The sequence below is a fragment of the Elgaria multicarinata genome, chromosome 18 (genome assembly GCF_023053635.1).
Source record: "Elgaria multicarinata webbii isolate HBS135686 ecotype San Diego chromosome 18, rElgMul1.1.pri, whole genome shotgun sequence".
NCBI classification, from domain to species: Eukaryota; Metazoa; Chordata; class Lepidosauria; order Squamata; family Anguidae; genus Elgaria; species Elgaria multicarinata.
This window is the reverse complement of record NC_086188.1, coordinates 21,618,813-21,638,139: the sequence shown is the minus strand read 5'-3', so window position 1 is coordinate 21,638,139 and position 19,327 is coordinate 21,618,813. Positions and strand designations below refer to the sequence as shown.

The 19,327-nt window shown below is 41.0% G+C and overlaps 1 protein-coding gene across 1 annotated transcript in view; it reads left to right on the top strand.

Annotated features, from left to right (window-relative positions):
- The first annotated feature begins 11,947 nt into the window (after positions 1 to 11,947).
- Positions 11,948 to 19,327, top strand: part of LOC134410863 (solute carrier family 2, facilitated glucose transporter member 11-like) — a 28,438-nt gene continuing 21,058 nt past the window's right edge. The window contains exons 1-4 of the mRNA XM_063144372.1: positions 11,948 to 12,067; positions 12,728 to 12,826; positions 14,042 to 14,202; positions 14,902 to 15,026. Of these exons, the coding sequence (XP_063000442.1) occupies positions 11,948 to 12,067; positions 12,728 to 12,826; positions 14,042 to 14,202; positions 14,902 to 15,026 (505 nt within the window). The remainder of the gene's footprint in view (positions 12,068 to 12,727; positions 12,827 to 14,041; positions 14,203 to 14,901; positions 15,027 to 19,327) is intronic.

Here is a 19,327-nt window from a genome sequence, read left to right as displayed (position 1 = left end):
TGAGCAAACGACAGAAAATGATTATAAAAGTCACAGGAGCTGGAAAAGCGGAGAGATTTGAAGGAGGGAGGTGAGATGATTGATATTTAATACAATGTCTTGTAAGCGGCAGCACTGTCGAAACCGAAAGTTAAAGAGCAAACACTGACGCAGTTTAAAAAGAAGGAATTTGTGCTTGCTGGACATTGATTTGTGTTACAACCTTTCATTCTTATCTCACATGGGAACGATTGAAATGCTGGCTTTGTAAGGTGGAAGTTGTTGATTGGATTTATTGGCGTGGTGAGAAGGGGGGGAGAGAAGGTGGAAGAAGCTGCATTCGGCATTCGGTGAGGGAGATGTGGGAAGCTGAGAGGCTGCGAATGATTAAACTGATCCCCTCTAGTGAATGCTGTTGTGAACTGGATATTCCCCCCCCCTCATGAAGAAAGAAAAAGTGTTTGATATATAACAGAGAAGCCAGCATAAGTTGCTAAGGAAGCGAGTTACACTCTAAGATTTATGCCCTACCCAGAAGAGTCCCATGCCTAACGTTAAAAGAAAGATCAAAAGTTGGGCAAAGCTTAATATACAAAAAAAGAAAAAGAAAAAAAAAGAAAAAAGAAAAAAAAGAAGAAAAAAAAATAAGAAACCTTCAAATTATATAAAAAAAAGGAACTTTCAAATCATAATTTGGCATGCCTCTCCCTCCTGGAAAGGACAGCCCCTGGAGTTGAGCAAGAGGAGGAAGATAAAGACCCAGTCCCTTTGGATACAATACCAAATAAAGAAAAAATATGATTGAAGGAGGAGAAAGTGGTAGTAACCCTCCCTCGTTGATGGAGATCAGGCCCATTATAGCTGAAAATAACATTGTTATATTTTAAAAAAATGGATCAGCATATGAGTGAATTTAGACATTAATTGTGTATTTAGCGGATAAAAAGGTGGAAAATTCGGATAAGATCAAAAAGATAGAGGCTAAAGCGGACATGGACCAGAAGGAATAAGAGGCTATTGAGAAATCAACTAATATACAATTTAAAGAATGGGTACTGTGATCGATTGCCTCGGAAGATTAATCTAGTAGATCTACTTTTTGAATAAAGCAGCTAAAGGAGTCGCAGGGAGAAGATCTTAGAGAAATCATCATGAACTGGTTCAAGGAGCTGATGCCTGATATATCAATAGACGGATTGGATCCGGATCGAGTCCATCGTGTGGGGGGGCAAAACCACAAAGGGGCAAGAGACATTTTGGTGAAATTTGGTAATTATTATAAAAAAGAGCAAATTATGAAAGAATTGAGACTTAAGAATCAGATATAATATAAAGGTAAACCAGTGTAAATTTACAATGATCTTTCTCAACGTACATTAAATTGGAGACGTAGTCTTAAACTAATAATGGAAACATTAATGAAGAATGAAATTCCTTATGCATGGGGTTACCCGGTTTTTTTAAGATTTACATATGGGAGGAGGGAACACAGAGTAACCTCATTGGATCAAGGTAAAGATTTGCTGAAGAGGCTGGGTCTGGATGGGGAAGCAGATGGGGCTGGAGTGGGTGGGGGAGGGAATGAGGCTGGGACATCTGGAGAGTAAGAGAATTCTTAATTATGTTTGGAGATAATTGCAAATAAAAATGCTAATATAGAGACCTGCCGGCCAGGCACAGCACTGCCTCCCCCCTCCCCCTTTAAAGTAGATGGCTGGAGTACTAGACTCACGGGGATATGGGGGGGGGATTAGAGTGGGGGGGTGGGGAGGGGGGGAAGGTAGGGGAAGAGGGATTGGGGTAGGAGGGTGGGGGTTTTATGTATGGAGTTTGTGTTTTTATGTAAGCAAGTTTGAACTGCTGAGCACAAGGGATCGGAAGAGATTTCAAAAGGGTGATTATGGATAAAAAGATAAAGGTATCAACACTCAATGTTAAAGGTTTAGGGGCAGTCGTGAAAAGGAAGAGAATAGAACAAATGCTTAATAAAGAGGGATCAGATATTATAATGATCCAAGAGACACACCAAGGCTCCGAGAATTCGAATATGATAAAATTAAAGTGGCTAGCCTATTATGAAAAGTCATTAGGGACATCAAAAAAAAATGGAGTGGCCACTTTGATTTCAAAAAAAAGTGGGTTTACATTAGAAGAGGTAAAAAAGGATGATAAGGGTAGATATCTTATGTTAAAAGGTAAAATTGAGGGAAAGGTCTATACTTTGATTAATGTTTATGCCCCAAATGAGAGGCATAGAGAGTTTTTTATAAAGTTGTTTAAAGAAATAGAAGAATTTAAGGAGGGGTATGTTATATTAGCTGGGGATTTTAATATGGTTATGGATAATAAAAGAGACAGGTCAAATCCCACTAATGTTGAAAAGAGAAACAATATGACTATATTGAATAAATTAGTAAAAGAAAATGATTATTTAGATTCGTGGCGCTTACTTAACGGGAATAGGCCTGGATTCTCATATTTTTCCCCAGTTCATCATACATACTCCAGGATAGATCATATATTTGTTTCAAAAGACTTTGCAACGAGGATTTGTAAAATGGAAATGGGGGTAATAAAAGTAACTGATCATGCCTTGTTAAGTTTAGAATTTACAGTTAAGAAAGATTATAAAGAGGCATATAGATGGAAGTTGAACACAAAGATATTGAAATACAATAAAATAGTAGATAAAATTCGGAAGGAACTGTCGGAGTCATGGGAAATTAATGAAAAAGGAGGAACAGCTGGGTCAGTCATTTGGGACACCATGAAGGCTGTAGCAAGAGGAATCTGTATTAGAGAAACATGTAGTTTAAAAAGACAACAACGTGCAGAACAGGAAAAGTTAGAGATAGAAATTAAAAACTTGGAGGAAAGATATTGGCGAAGTAAAGATAAATATAAATTAGTGGAAATACAAGCTAAGAAGAAACAATTAGAAAATTTAAATATAGAAGAGATTCAAAAGAATTTAATGTATATGAAAAGGGAATATTTTGAAAACAGTGATAAGAACTCGAGGTTGCTTGCCAAGCTCACACAAAAAGAAAAAGGGAGGAATGGGATAGAAACGTTGAAAGATAGCCGAGGGAATTATTGTCATGCAATGAAAGCAAAAATAAAAATTTTTCAGGAATTTTATCAGGAATTGTACAAGGGTAAAGAAATTCAACAAGAAAAGGTGGAGGAGTATATTGGAAGGTTTATAAAGAAGGAAATAAAATCAGAATATAAGGAGTTAATGGAGTCAGTAATAACTCAAAGAGAAGTTGAAGAGGTTATTGATAAGTTAAAAGTGGGTAAATCACCAGGAGCAGATGGTTTGGGTCCAGAATATTATAAGGTCTTCAAAGATTGTCTAGTTCCAAAATTAATGGAACTTTATAATAGGATATTATCAGGAGAGAAGATACCTGAATCATGGGAACATTCAGTGATAATTCTGATCCCAAAACCAGATAAAGATTTGACTAATCCCGATTCTTATAGACCTATTTCTTTAATAAATCAGGATGCTAAAAATTTTACATCTATTATGGCCAAACGATTAAATAAATTCTTGGCAGAATATATAGGAGCAGATCAATGTGGGTTTGTGGTAGGAAGACATATGCATAATTTAGTGGGTAGAGTTTTAAATGTAATAAATGTAATAAAAAAAGCAAATATTAAGGCAGGTATTATGGCATTAGATATTTTTAAAGCTTTTGATTGTGTGAGCTGGCAGGCACTAAAGAGTATTATAGATAAATTGGGATTTGGAAATAAATTTAAAAATGTAATAGAACAGCTATATTCCCAAAATACGGCGGTAGTGGTGGTAAATGACGGACTTACTGAAAAGATACGACTAGCCAGAGGAACAAGACAAGGATGTCCGCTCTCGCCGGTCCTTTTTGTAATGGTTATGGAAGTTTTGGCGAAGGCACTAAGGGAGGATAAAGAATTAGAAGGAATTGGAGAGGTAAGGGAAATAAAGCTAAATATGTTTGCGGATGATACTTTATTGACCATTAAGAATCCATTAAGAAAATTAGAAAGAATTAAATATCAGTTGAGGGAATTTGAGGAAATTACAGGGTTAAAAATAAATTGGTCTAAATCAGAGATGATGTTGTTTAACTATACTAAGAGGGAAGAAAAGGATTGGGAATTAAAGGGAATGGAATTGAAAGTTAAGAACGAGATTAAATATTTGGGAATTAAAATTACAAAAAATCTAGAGAATTTAGAAAGGGAAAATTTAACTAAGTTAAAGAAGGAGGTACTAGAGAAATTGGAAAAATATAAAAGATTAAATTTATCTTGGTTTGGGAGAATAGCTTTGATAAAAATGAAGATATTAGCTAAAATTAATTTTGTATTTAGGATGTTACCTATAAAAATATCAGAAACCGAGATAAAAAGTTGGCAAAATATTATTAATAAATATTGTAATGGAGAAAAGAGAGCAAGAGTGAATAAAAATAATTGGTACCTAAGCCAAAAAAAGGGGGGAATGGGTCTCCCAAACATAAAATTATACTACGTAGCAAATAGATTAAGACATGTTGTAGAAGCAATTATGGGAGTAGGAGATTTATATTGGATGGAAGAAAAAATCATAAGTAAGGTAGAGATGAATCTGGAGAATGTTTTTTTTAAAGATGGAGGAAGAAAGTGGGTTGGAAGTATAGATAATCCACTCCTGAGGACTCAATGGGAAATTTGGAGTAAATTTAAAGGGAAGCTGCTTCCGAGCAACTCTCCCTTAGCACCGATAATAATGTTAAAGAATTTCCCAGAGGATCTAAAGGGTAGATTATGTAAAATATTAAAAGAGAAAAATAAAATAAAATTAAAGGATTGGGTAAGAGATATTAAAACAAGAGAAGATATGGAAAATTTGTTAAAGGAGAAGAAGCTATCTTGGCTAGAATATGGTCAATTAGAGCAATGGAATAAAAAGTGGATTAAAGATAATAGAATGTGCAGAAAGATGACGAGGTTTGAAGAATTAGTAGTAAGTAAGGAGAAAGGAAAAGGAAGTAGTATAGTTTCAAAAGGATTAATGAGTGAAATATATAAAATATTGTTAGAGAAGGAGTTTAGAGAGAATACAGAGAAAATGATTTGGGAATCAGATTTGAAGATACAAATAGGGCGACAGAGCTGGGAGGGACTATGGAAACAAAGAGTGTTGAGAAGTTTATCAGTAAGAATAAAGGAGAATTATTTTAAAATTTTATGGAGGTGGTACCTAACCCCGGTTAGATTGAATAAGATAAGTGATCAACATTCAGCAAATTGTTGGAGAGGATGTGGGGAAAAAGGAACGTATTTACATATGTGGTGGCAATGCAAATATGTACAAAGATTATGGAAGATGGTGTTTTCAGAAATTGAAGAAATAGTGGGAATGAAAATAGAACAAACACCAAAAATAGCATTGCTGTCACTATTTGAAGATATAAAGTGTGGAAAAGGAACTATAGAGCTGATATCGAGTTTGTTGGTTGCAGCACGATTGATGATAGCTAGGAACTGGAAGATCCAAGGGGAATATTCTATTGAGGAATGGTATAAAGTAGTATGGGACATAGCCATTAATGATAAACTGACATGTAATATTAAGTGGAGAAAAGGCGTAACTAAAATAAATGAGTTCGAAGGAATCTGGAAACAGTTCCTAGTGTTCGTGTTTACTAAGGGAAGTGGGAAACCACCAGCAGAAGAAATGATTAGATTTTGGACTCAAGAATGATCCCGAGGTGGGGGGTGCACATTTATGTTAAGAATGAAGATGTTGTAGTGTGATAAGGCATATGTAATAGTTTTTGATATTTGTACTCAACAATTATTCAATATGTATGCAGCAGATATTTGATGTATTTTTTTTTTCTTATTGTGTTAGTTTCAGTTATATTTTGGAAATGTTTATCTATGTTTATATAGTGTTGAAAATGAATAAAAATTATTAAAAATAAAAATAAAACTCTCGATACCGAGACTGGCAACAACATAACTAGCTTCTTCAGTATCGAGCCTGAAACTCTCGATAACGAGACTACTCTCAATACCGAGACTGGCAACAATATAACTAGCTTCTTCAGTACTGAGCCTGCAACCTCTCGGTACCGAGACTGGCAACAATATATCTAGCTTCTTCGGTACACAGACTAGAACCTTCGATACCAAGAGTGGCAATAACATAACTAGCATCTTCAGTACAGACGCTGGAATTCTCAATACTGAGATTGGCAATAACATAACTGGCTTCTTCGGTACCAAGGTTGGAACTTTTGGTACTGAGACTGACAATAACATAATTGGTTTCTTCTGTACCAAGGCTGGAACCCTTGATACCGAGATTGGCAATAACATTAATAGCTTCTTTGGTTCAAAGGCTGGGACTCTTGATACCAAGAGTGGCATCTCGCATGCAGCTTCAATGTCAGAGGGTGAGATGTGATCTCTCTCCCCTCCAAAGCCAATGGACATCTGTCCACCACATCAGGCAGTATATCCTTTGCAGGCTAACCACCAATTTCAGGGTCTCCTTCCAGAGTCTCTACACTCTGAGTGCTTTGCTTTCAATGGAGAGTGTTTTATTACCATGTCTGATGTCATCATTTTTGCCCCCCCCTTGTGAGAGGAGGGGACACAATGTCAAATGGGCCATGTCTCCTGAGAATAGGAGAACAGGGGGATTGTAGGGGAAGAGGAGACCAAGTGACCTCATTCTGCTTCCTGACTTAGAGCTGAGCAAAAGCAGGGAAGAGCAGCTGGCCCAGCTCAAGTAGGAGCTATAAAAGTTAGCCAGATTCCCATGGAGCGAGCGAACAGGAGTTTGACAGGGGGAGTGTAGGAGAAGAGGAGACCAAGGTAAGGCGGAGAAGAGAAACCTCAAGGAAATCCAGGAGGCTGCCAATTCAAAGAGGCTGTGTGCTTGCTGAGTGAGTGAGGGAAGGGTTGGGTGTGGAGAGTTGCTGCAGGACCTGAAGGGGGTGTGGCCTGATTGTCAGTTGGAATCAACAATCAGTGCCTGATTGCTGTTGATTGTTGTTGGTCTTTCAGTGACCTCATTCTGCTTCCGGACTTGGAGCTGAGCAGAAGCAGGGAAGAGCAGCTGGCCCAGATCAAGTAGGAGCTATAAATGTAAGCCAGATTCCCAGGGAGTGAGCGAACAGGAAGAGCAAACAGGAGTTTGATGGGGAGTTCAGCAGGGGAGGTCAAGGGGGAGGCCTCTAAAAAAAATAAAAAAAATAAAAAAAAAATAAAAAATAAAAAATAAAAAAAAACAAAGAGGGGCAAAAACAAAGAAAAACATGAAGAGAAAAAAAACCCCACAAAACCACCACCACCACCAAAAAAAAAAAAAAAAAAAAAAAAAACCAACCAAAATATCTTACTTTCCCTTAAGACATACTCATATAGTTGTGTACCTTCAGAGAGGACACAACAAAGCAAAGGCAATTCCACTATAATCAAAAAGGGGAAAAACCAAAGCAGAAATCGACAATATGGATAGAAAGGAGTCCCTAGAGGTGGTGACCTGCAAAGGGTGTGCAATGTTAGTGTTTCTGCCTGAGCTCAACATGGCGTATACCTGCAACAAGTGCAAGCTGGTGGCACTTTTGGAAGAAAAAGTGAGAGGACTTGAGCGGCGAGTGTCCACCCTCCAAGGAATAAGAGAAGACGAGGAGTTTTTAGACCGAACGGTAGAACTGCAACAGCAACAAGAAGCACATGAGATTGAAGAACAACAGCCAGCTGAAACAGAAGTGGAGTATGCTGAGGGGAGGAAAGCCAATGAAGAGGAAAATCTCTGGAAAAGAGTGACAGTTAGGAGCAGAAGAATTAGAAGGAATTCTGCACCGGTGGAACCATTAGAGTTAAGCAACCGCTTTCAGCTTCTGGAGAATGAGACTGAAGGACAGTTTGCAGAGGAAGAAGTGCAGGAGACACCATGCAACAGTGACCAAGAGGCAAAAGGTAGGTTAACCAAGAAGAAGAGAAGATTAGTCGTTGTGGGAGACTCCCTGCTGGGTGGGATTGAAACCCAAGTATGTCGTGAAGACCCATGGACTCGCCAGTTGTGCTGTCCCCCTGGAGCACAGATTAGAGATGTGACTGAAGAGTTACCGAAGCTCATAAAGCCCACGGACACATACCCCTTTCTTCTCATCCATGTGGGAACAAATGATGTCGCCAAGCAGAGCTACGAAGAAATCATTTCAGACTTTGAAGCTCTGGGAAGGAAACTGAAGAACTTTGGGGCCCAGGTAGTTTTCTCATCCATCCTCCCGGTTCTTGGAAGAGGATTAGAAAGGGAAAGAAAAATACTCCGGATGAATGACTGGCTTCGAAGGTGGTGCCGTCGTGAGAGTTTTGGATTCCGAAACCACAGGCTACGCTACTTGGAACATGGACTGCTGGCAAGGGATGGGTTGCACCTCACAAGGGCTGGAAAGAATGAGTTCGGCCACAGCATGAAGAACTTGATCAGGAGGGCTTTAAACTGAATCTTACGGGGGCGGGAGATGTAAATTTCAAGGCAACAATGGATGAAGGCCAATGCACCACAGTACAGAGAACAGCTCCAATAGTGTCCCAAAATAGTGTTTGAAACAATGTAGGAACAAAGCCAGACTATAAAAAACATGGTCTTCGATGTCTATATACTAATGCCCAGAGCATGGGAAACAAACAGAATGAACTTGAACTCTTATTACATGAAGGCAAATACGACTTGATGAGTATAACTGAAACTTGGTGGGATGACTCCTATGACTGGAATATAGCAATTGAAGGATATAACTTGTTCAAAAAGAACAGAAGAAATAGAAAGGGAGGTGGAGTTGCACTATATGTTAAAAATACCTATCCCTGCACAGAAATACTGGCAGATGAGACTGAGAGCCCCGTCGAGAGCGTCTGGATTAAAATAAATGGGGCTAGGAATAAAAAGAATATGATAATCGGAGTCTACTACCGACCACCCAATCAAGGAGAAGACGAGGACGAAACTTTTGAGAAACAAATTGCCAGTGTTTCAAGGAAGTGTGATGTAGTAGTGATGGGGGACTTCAATTACCCTGATATCTGTTGGGAGACCATTACTGCCAAAAGCGGCCCTTCCAAGAAATTCCTGACATGTGTGGGTGATAACTTTCTCCTACAGAAGGTGGAGGAAGGAACTAGAGGATCGGCAATCCTTGACTTGTTATTGACCAATAGGGATGACTTAGTGGATAAAGTGGCAGTTAAGGGAACTCTGGGGGAAAGTGACCACGTCATACTTGAATTCTTGATTATGAAGGAGACAAAAGTCGAGCGTAGCCATACACGTACTCTTGATTTTAGGAAAGCTGATTTTAATAAACTCAGAACTATAATAAGTAAGGTCCCATGGCAAGGGAGCCTAATGAGAAAAGGAGTGCAGGATGGGTGGGAGTATTTAAAAAAGGAAATTTTAAAGGCACAGTTAGAAACAATTCCAACAAGGAGAAAAGATAGAAGACAACAGAGGAAACCAATGTGGCTCCACAAAAAGCTTAGAAAACAAAAAGGGATACATATAGGAAGTGGAAGGAAGGCCAGGCTACAAAAGAAGAGTACAGACAAGTGGCGCAGAAGTGCTGAAATGGCGTCAGGAAGGCTAAAGCTGTGAATGAGCTGAGATTAGCGAGGGTTGCTAAAAGCAATAAAAAGGTTTTCTTCAGATACGTGAGTAGTAAAAGACAGAGGAAATAAATGGTGGTTCAACTGCTTAATGAGGATGGCAAATTGATAACAGACGACAAAGAAAAGGCTGAAGTGCTCAATTCCTACTTTGCCTCGGTCTTCTCCCAAATGCAGGTATATGACCCCCCCCGGGAAAAAGTGAAGCAGAAGTTGAGGGGGCAGGATTGCAGTTTGAGATTGATAAACAAATGGTCAAAGAACACCTAATTTCCTTGAATGAGTTTAAATCTCCAGGGCCCGATGAACTGCATCCTAGAGTAATGAAGGATCTAGCGGAAGAAGTCTCAGAACCTTTGTCTATTATCTTTGCAAAATCATGGAAGACGGGTGAGGTGCCGGACGACTGGAGGAGGGCTAACGTTGTCCCTATCTTCAAAAAGGGCAAAAAGGAGGAACCTGGGAACTACAGACCAGTCAGTCTGACATTCATCCCTGGGAAAATTCTGGAGCAGATTATAAAGAAGTCAATCTGTAAACACCTTGAAATCAATGCAGTGATTACTAGAAGCCAACATGGATTTGTCAGGAACAAATCCTGTCAGACTAATTTGATCTCATTTTTTGATAAGATACCCTCCCTTGTGGACTGTGGGAATGCTGTGGACGTCATATATCTTGACTTCAGCAAAGCTTTTGATAAAGTACCACATGACATTCTGATAAACAAACTAGCCAAAAGTGGGCTAGATGGAACAACTATTAGGTGGATTCGCAGTTAGCTACAGAATTGGACTCAAAGAGTACTTATCAATGGAACCATCTCAAATTGGGGAGAGGCAACGAGTGGGGTACCGCAGGGCTCAGTCCTGGGCCCAGTGCTCTTCAACATTTTTATTAATGATTTGGACGAGGAGGTGCAGGGAACGCTGATCAAATTTGCAGATGACACCAAATTGGGTGGGATAGCTAATACCCCGGAAGACAGAAACAAACTTCAAAGTGATCTTGATAGGCTGGAGTGCTGGGCTGAAAGCTTCTTCTGCTCTCTCCTCCACCTTCTTCCGCCGAGCTATCCGTCCCAGGCGGGAAGCAGGAAGCTGGGTAGCGGCGGCGGCGGTGCCGGCGCGGAGGACGTCTTTTCGTCGTTTCTTCTACAGGCAAGTTTCACGATCGTCCTCAGAGTGCACTGAGGTCGAATAGATGTGCTCGGGGGATGACATGTGGAAGGGCCCTTGAAAAGGGAATTTCAGCAGATGTCATTTGTATATATGGAGAACCTGGTGAAATTTCCTCTTCATCACAACAGTTAAAGCTGCAGGAACCCTGCCCTCTTTTAAATCTGGTCACTCTAGTATAGCTTCTGCAGCTTTAATTGTTGTGATGAAGAGAAAATTTCAACAGGTTCTCCATATATACAAATGACACCTGCTGAAATTCCCTTTTCAATGCAATTGTTAAAGATACAGGAGCCCTGTCCTCCTTTTCATATGGTCACCCTAAATTGGGGGCGGGGGGACTTCTTTAATTAATTGGCTCACCTCAGGCTCTTAGTCTGAGTTAGGCTTTTTCTACACCATACAAGATCATGCTTGTGAGATCCTCCCCCAGCTGACACCCCTTTCTAGGAATGGCCGTTCCCAACCACAAAACCACGTGGGGAGGTTTGCTCTCGTGGAGGGCCCATCTCTGCAGTCACTGCCATCTCCTCATGGAACAGAGCCCCACCACCTCTGCAACGATTATGTGGTAACAGCATGGAGGTCACTGTTGTTCACCACCAGAGGCTTCCAGGCACTGTGTGGGCCGAAGAAACACAGCAAGCTGGAACTGGGGTGGGGAAGCTTCTCTGAGCCACTTGTGGGTTTCAGTGTACTCTCCCAAAATCTGCACATGTGGAGCCCTGAATTTTTATGCGAGCTAGAAACACTTTAGGGTAGCACATGGAGCCAGATGGAACAGTGCTGAACAAAAACAGCAGCAGTAGCAGCAGAGCAGATAAGACTGAAATCATCAAAGAAGGACACTGGCTACCAATAGAATTGGCTGGTATGTTTAGATTTCAAAGCTAAATAAGTTTCACCTTTCTGCTCTTTCACTGTGAAGAATTCCACTCTTGTGCAGTGTATATGTTAATGGTTGATTTAATTCTCAGTCTCGCCCAATGGACATGAAAGGTCACGGCGAGGCAGTTAATGTTAACAACTCTGGTGTCATGGTTTTTGCCCACAAGGCATCAGGAAATCTTGCAGGCCAGCTGCTCTTCACCACTAAAAGCTGCTCTTGGACGTAAGATGGAGGCACTATGCTCCACAATGGTGAGTCGCACATGCTTTATTATGAGCGCTACGGCAGTGGTTGTGGCTCGTCCTTTAAGCACAAGAGCACACCAGAGGATGTGGCTGTTTACCCAGGGCCCTGCTTGGTTGGTGGGGCCACCTTGCCAACCCTGCCCTGCAGTTGCTGCCACTCCTGATTGTGTGTGTGTGTGTGTGTGTGTGTGTGTGTGAGAGAGAGAGAGAGAGAGAGAGAGAGAGAGAGAGAGAGAGAGTCCATCGAGCAAGCCTCTTTCCCTCACATTCACACCACCCTATGAGGTCTGTCAGGCATTCCATGGGCCTCAGCAGTGTTGATCCACCCTTTTGATTTTTAATTAGATCCAAGTGACTGTTAGTCAGTTTTCCTTTGTTATTCTCTTGCCCTGAGGAGACTCTTGAGGTCCTGAAATCATTTGGCACAGCTGCCATCCAGCCCCGTCTGTATGTTTCCCCTCCTCAGGCCTTTCTTGCCCGGCTCCAAACATTTGCCTCACAAAACAATGTTCAACAAAAATAACAACCATAACTTCTAAAAACATTGTGCACCTATGCCACTTATGTGAGCATACTAGTGAAATACATTAAATCAAATATGCTCTCCAAGTTGAATTTATTTCAGTGGCAGAACTTGGGCTTTTACTAGTGCAGAGCTCCAGCTCTCTCCACCACCAGCCGGTTACCTTCAACAGCAACACCCTATGAATTGGAAGGGCTTGACTGGGCAGATGAGGGACATTTGTGTCTTTGTGCTTGACCTCCCTTTGCAGGCTCAGTACCGGACATTTTTTCAAATGATCCTTGTGCTGGGAATTGGTGGGAACCTCCCAATTGGCTATCAGATTTCTGTGATCAACTACCCCTCTGTGGTAAGTGGCATCTTAAGCAGGTGCATCTGCTGGACTGGGGAAATGATTGACAGCCCTCCTGCACTAGATGGTGCTCCCTGCAGTCCCATGCTGTCTTCCCTGGGGCAGGAGGTGGAACGTTTTGTGGATGCTTCTGACTTAGGGTCTGTTTATATGACTTCTAAGCCCTGTGGGGACTTAACCTGACTCTTCCTGAAGAAGCGAAGTCACCACAGCCCTTCTGCTGTGTGACCTTGCTCTGGGGTTGATTTGGGGGCTTTCCTGAGCAGATCCTGGGCAGATGACCACTAGTCACCAGAAGAGGGCTCTCAGATGACTGCTCCCTCCATGCTCCCTCCTGGCACGGGGTTTTCCTGCCCCCACGACGAAGCAGGGGAAGGAGCAGCAAAGCGGTGCAGTGAAGAGAGGCCCAAGACTGGAAGGAAGTCAAACTCAGATTAAAGCCCTTCTCTGTTCACGAGACTTCCTGCCAATGGATTAATAGAAAGGACACCTGTTTTGGGAGGGGCCCCTGCTTTGCATGCAGAAGGTCCCAGTGCCGACCTCCAGAAGCATCTCCAGGTAGGAATAAATCCTACCTGAATACTGGACGGAAAGTGCCACTGCTGCCAGTCACTGCTGAGAAGTAGTGTCTGACTCTGCAGTATCTCTATATTAAGGTAGCTTCAAATATTCTGAAGCGAAGGCTATAGCTTTTAATTAGCACATTGTTGTGGTAGGCAACAAAAAAGTGTGACAATCAAATGATCCCCAGCATTGAGCAGGGGGTTGGACTCGATGGCCTTGTAGGCCCCTTCCAACTCTGCTATTCTATGATTCTATGATTCTATGACAAGGAAGTGCACATGAAGTAGTTTTCAAACTGGTGAAAAAAGGAAAGGGTGAGGGAGGCAGGGAGGAAAGAGCCAGCTGACACAGAAACTGAAAAACTCCCTGAAACAATTTGTAGTATTTTTACCCACTTCCACAATACAACACACATTCACACCTATTTCAAGGGGCATGAATTTGGAAGAACCCGCAAATTTGAGTTCAGAGTTAGTTAGGATTTATATTCTGCTTTTCTTTTGGAAAACAAAGCAGTTTATAATAAAATAATATAAAATGCAACATCACCCAGCCCTAGGTTATTAGTTTACTAGTCATTATCTTTTGGTGGTTTTGAACTTTGGGCTGAAGTCTCATTAATCAAACCTCTTTTCCATCCCTTCCCAGTACATTAAGAGGTTTATGAATGAAACATGGTTTGAGCGCACTGGATCCCCCCTCCATGAGAAGACCCTCCTGTTCTTGTGGTCCTTCATTGTGTCTATCTATGGTGTAGGAGGATTGATGGGATGTGTCTGCAGTGGCTTCCTGACCGTGAAATACGGGAAGTATGGAAATCAAACGGATGGCTATAAATAACTTCCAAACATTTCATCACATCCCAGAAAAAAAACACTTAATGAGATATCTTCCTTTTCATAAGTTTAAGTGTTGTTTAGCTCTCTGTTGCTTTATTATTGTGTTTTTATTGCATATGGCATTTTAGCATTACTGTAACCTGCCTTGATGTTGAAAGGCATGTTTAAAATGACAGTGCAATTCTATGTAAAGGATTGTATCGTAAATGAAATTGCGAGCCATTTTAATGCTACTTTCCAAAACATGCTGGTTGTTGTTGTAGTAGTAATGATAGCAGTTCCGCTCATGAAAGATGATGCAGAACCAGACTTGGTGGGTTCAGAAGTGTGGCTGTGCTAGAGCCCAGAGTCCTTTCCTTCTAGCCCAGAGATGAGGAGGGTGTGGCCCCCAGATGTTGCTGGATTGCAACACCCAGCATACCTCACTATTGGCTATGTTGCTAAAGCTAATGGGACTTCTAGTCCAACAACACATTCTCTGTCCCTTGGGGATTCTAGGCAGTTGGAGAAGGGTGGCTGTTTCCCACTGGGTAGACTCCATGAAGGGATGCTCCATACACAATGAGGCCCCAAAGGGACTGTTTAGTGGAAGATACAAGAGCAGAGTGACTAACAACAATATTTTCTCCCCCCACCCCACCCCAAATCCTGTGCCCTGCCTGAATGCAGAAAGAAAAGCCTTCTGGGCACAGACCTGCTCATCCTAGCAACGGCCATGTTTGTGGGCTTCAGTAAAAGAGCCAAGTCCTTTGAGATGATTCTGATTGGACGATTCCTCTATGGAGTGAGTGCTGGTAAGACGTTTTCTTAGGACAATCAGATGGATGGTGGTTCACATCAACAAGGTGGCAGAGCAGCTTTAAAACTGACGCCTGGGGGAAAGCCAGCAGGAGATTCATAGAAGTGGGAGCTTATGTATTTGTTAGTTGGTTTATTGTATTTTTTTTAATTCTTTTTATTAACTTTTACAACAGTTAACAAAATTAAAAAAAACATAATACATAAACATAAAATAGCATTTGTAACTTATATTCAAACTAGTCTATTAAACATATTCATGCTAAACATAAAAGTGCACCCCCCACCTCGGGATCTCATTCCTGTTTCCAGAAACTCATAGTTTCTTCTATTGGTGGTTTCCCGCTTCCCTTAGAAAACACAAATACTAAGAACTTTTTCCAAATTCCCTAAAAATCGTTCTTTTTTACTATACCTCTTTTCATTTTAATATTACATGTCAATTTATCATTAATAGCAATATCCCACACTTCTTTATACCATTCTTCAATACAATAATCTCCTTGTGTCTTCCAGCTCCTAGCTACGATTAACCTTGCAGCCGTCAGCAAATTCGTTATCAGTTCCTTAGTTTCTTTAGTACATTTAAGATCTTCTTGCAGTGAGAGTAATGCAATCCTTGGTGTGTCCTCTATTTTCATTCCAACAATCTGCTCAATCTCAGTGAACACCATCTTCCACAACTTTTGCACATATTTACAATCCCACCACATATGTAAATACGTTCCTTTTTCACCACAACCCCTCCAACAATCTGCTGAATGCTGATTATTAATCTTGTTTAATCTAACCGGAGTTAGATACCACCTCCATACAATTTTATAATAATTCTCCTTTATTCTTACTGACATATTTCTCAACACTCTCTGTTTCCATAGTCCTTCCCAACTCTGGGAAGACTCATTAACCCTTTTGTCCCTATATTTTGTCCCTTATCGATTTCTTTTTTTTTCCAATTAATTGCTCAAACTTCGTCATCTCTCCGCACTCTCCAATTTCTCTTACCCAATTTTTAGTCCATTGTTCCAATTGTCCATAGTTTAACCACGTTAATTTTATATCTTTCAAAACCTCTTCCATCTTCTCTCTTGTATTCATCCCTCTTAACCATTCTCTTAATTCTCTTAATTTCATTTTATTTTTCTCTATTAAAACTTTACTTAATCTATTCTTTAAATCTTCAGGAAAATTCTTTTACATTATCACCGGTGTTAAACAGGAGCTGCTTGAGAGCAATTCCTTTTTATATTTGTTCCAAAGTTCCCAATGGAACTTCAGAAACTGATTACCTAAATCATCAACCCATTTTCTTTTCCCTCTTTCCTTAAAAAATACATTCTGCAACTTTAATTCTATATTGCTTGTGCTTTTTTCCTCCATCCAATCTAAATCACCTACACCTAAAATTGCTTCAACAATATGTCTTAACCTATTTGCTACATAGTAAAAATTAATGTTTGGGAGTCCCAGTCCTCCCTTTCTTTGGCTTAAATACCATTTACTTTTATTAATCCTTGATTTCTTCTGTGCATTACAATAATTATTTATAATATTCTGCCAACTTTTTAACTCTAAATCTGAGATTCTTATTGGTAGCATCCTAAAAACAAAATTAATCTTAGGTAAAATCTTCATCTTTATTAAAGCTATTCTCCCAAACCAAGAAAGGTTCAGTCTCTTATATTTTTTAAATTTTTCTAATATCTCTTTTTTTAAACCACTTAAATTCTCGTTTTCTAAATCTTCTAAATTTTTAATAATCCTAATTCCCAAATATTTAATTTTTTCTTTACTTTTCAAATCTGTAACATTCCCTTCCCACTCCTTTTCTTCCTTTTTAGTATAGTTAAATAACATCAATTCCGATTTTGCCCAATTTATTCTTAACCCCATAACTTCTTCAAATTCTTTCAACTGCTGTTTAACTCTCTCCATCTTATCAATAGGATCTTTAATAGTTATCAAAGTATCATCTGCAAACATATTCAATTTAATTTTATTTCTGCTACCTATCCCCTCTATCTCCCCATCCTCTCTTATTACATTTGCCAATAACTCCATAACCAATACAAACAGGACCGGCGAGAGTGGGCAACCTTGTCTTGTCCCTCTGGCTAGTCGTATCTTGTCCGTAACTCCATCATTTACTACCACTACGGCTGTATTTTGGGAATATAACTGCTCTATTATTGCTTTAAATTTATTTCCAAAACCCATTTTATTTAGAACCATCTTTAATGCTTGCCAACTCACACAATGTAATTCAGGGGATAAGAAAGTCAAAGATTAAAGCGGGTATCTTAGCGTTAGATATTTTTAAGACTTTTGATTGTGTGAGTTGGTTTATTGTATTTTTAATCCACCCAATAACAAGCATTCTCTGGACAATCTGTTAAAAGAATAAAATACAAAATAGCTTCCAGCCACAGGGGACAAGGGGGAAAGTTTCTGTTCATCCAAATGAGACAGGATAGAAATAGTGTAACCCTTGGGTCGGTACCCAGGGCCGGGTTCTATGTCTAGGGGTTGTTTGTTTTTCCCTTAAGGTTAGCTCAGGCTCAAGCCCCCACCCAGGAAACCTGGGACACCAATTTAGAGATGTCTGAGTAGCAACCTCACCCACACACCTGAGGTATAAGTACTGGTATTTATTCAGTTTGACAACAAGCAACAAAAATAGAACATGGGAGACAACCTTTTGATTAACACATTTCCCTCCCAAGGTCTAGGTAGGCCGATGGAAGCCTGTGTCCTTTAGCCTTATTCACAAGCCCAGGAGACAGTGAATGAATAGGGATCCTCCAGGCATGCAATAAGGTGGATGGTAGGTGGCAGCAACCGAAACTGGGGTGCGCTGCAAAAGAGAGCTGATTCAGCAGGCCCAAAACAGGAACCACCTCCAACACTAAGCATGTCAAAGTTCAGCTCCTCCTTCTGCAGCCAGAGACTGTTGCATGCACAACACTGTATGCAAATGAGCTCCTTCATGTTAGGGCATGTTTTCCCTGCTCCCCCGCACCGGGTGGTGTGTACTCATTTCTCTACTGCTTTACAATAGGGCCATGAGGCCATATGACAGCTAGTCAAAGACGCTGAAGGACCATAGTGGAAATGCACAAGCCAGAGATATCTAGGCCCCAGCTACATGGAGATGCTTTCTTAGGTGATTCAGTTTTAAACTAGTTTTTCACAATTTTGGATCTGCTTGTCCTGTGGCACATGTTGCCAGCTAATGCAGGGCATGTCTACATCAGGGGAGGGAAGAGGGGAGGATCTCATGATATGCTGATTGCGAGATCCTTCCCTTTGTCCACACATGGCGTGCGACATCCAGGGGGGAAGGAGGACGTCATGCCTGCCATTTTCTTTTTTCCATTTTTTACTGAAGATAAGCACACGTGCGCTCCAATGAAAAGGTCAGCAAAAAACCAACCCTGATCCTCCGCACCCCCCCCCAATGGGCAAGGAGCACCTGAAGAGCTCTGTGCCTGGCTCCTCAGTTTACTCGCAAGGACCTGGGAAGAAACCAGGACGGCTGCCCACACCACCTGCGTTCCCAAGACAATCCCAAGGCTGCAGGGAAAATTGAGCTAAAAGCCATCCCGGTTATCCTGGGGAAATGGAGGAATCTTCCCTCCCTGACCCCAGGATCCCCTGTGCATCATGTGGACACACAGGGATGATCCTGGGACAATCCCCAGGATAAGGCATGGTCTAGACATGCCTGCACTGTATATCGGCAGGGGACTGCTGTTGCCGGGCAAAAGTCAGCAAGACAAACCACATTTTGTGCATGTGGGTGGATTCCCACAACCAAACAGTCAACAAGTGTCCAGTGAAGGAGAGAATTGGGAAGGCTGGGTGGTGGTGGTAAGTGCAACTGAAGACAATGTGATTTATTTCCAAGCAGACATGCTTATCTGGCATTTTCAGTTAATTCTGCTGAGCAGAACCATGCAAGAGGTGTGTGTTATTCACACAGCTGAACATGCAAAATAGTGAATGACTGGTAAAGCAGCAAAAGACCCAATTGCCTCTCTCTCCAGGGCAATTAGACATGCTCATCCAGGGTTTTCAGCTTGTTCCTTGAGGCAAGGAAATAATAATGATGGAGAGAACTGGGAAGGTTTGCTGGCTCGCCGAAAAAGGCAGAGAGTATAGGAGGCAGCTTTGCATTCATTCTTTAGTTCACTGGGCAAAGCTGCTGGTGAACCATGGAGGAGGGAAATGATGAGGAAAAGGTTACCTCCTCAGTCTCCTCCCTTTGCTGAAGGCAACTTTCCATTCTTCCTCACAG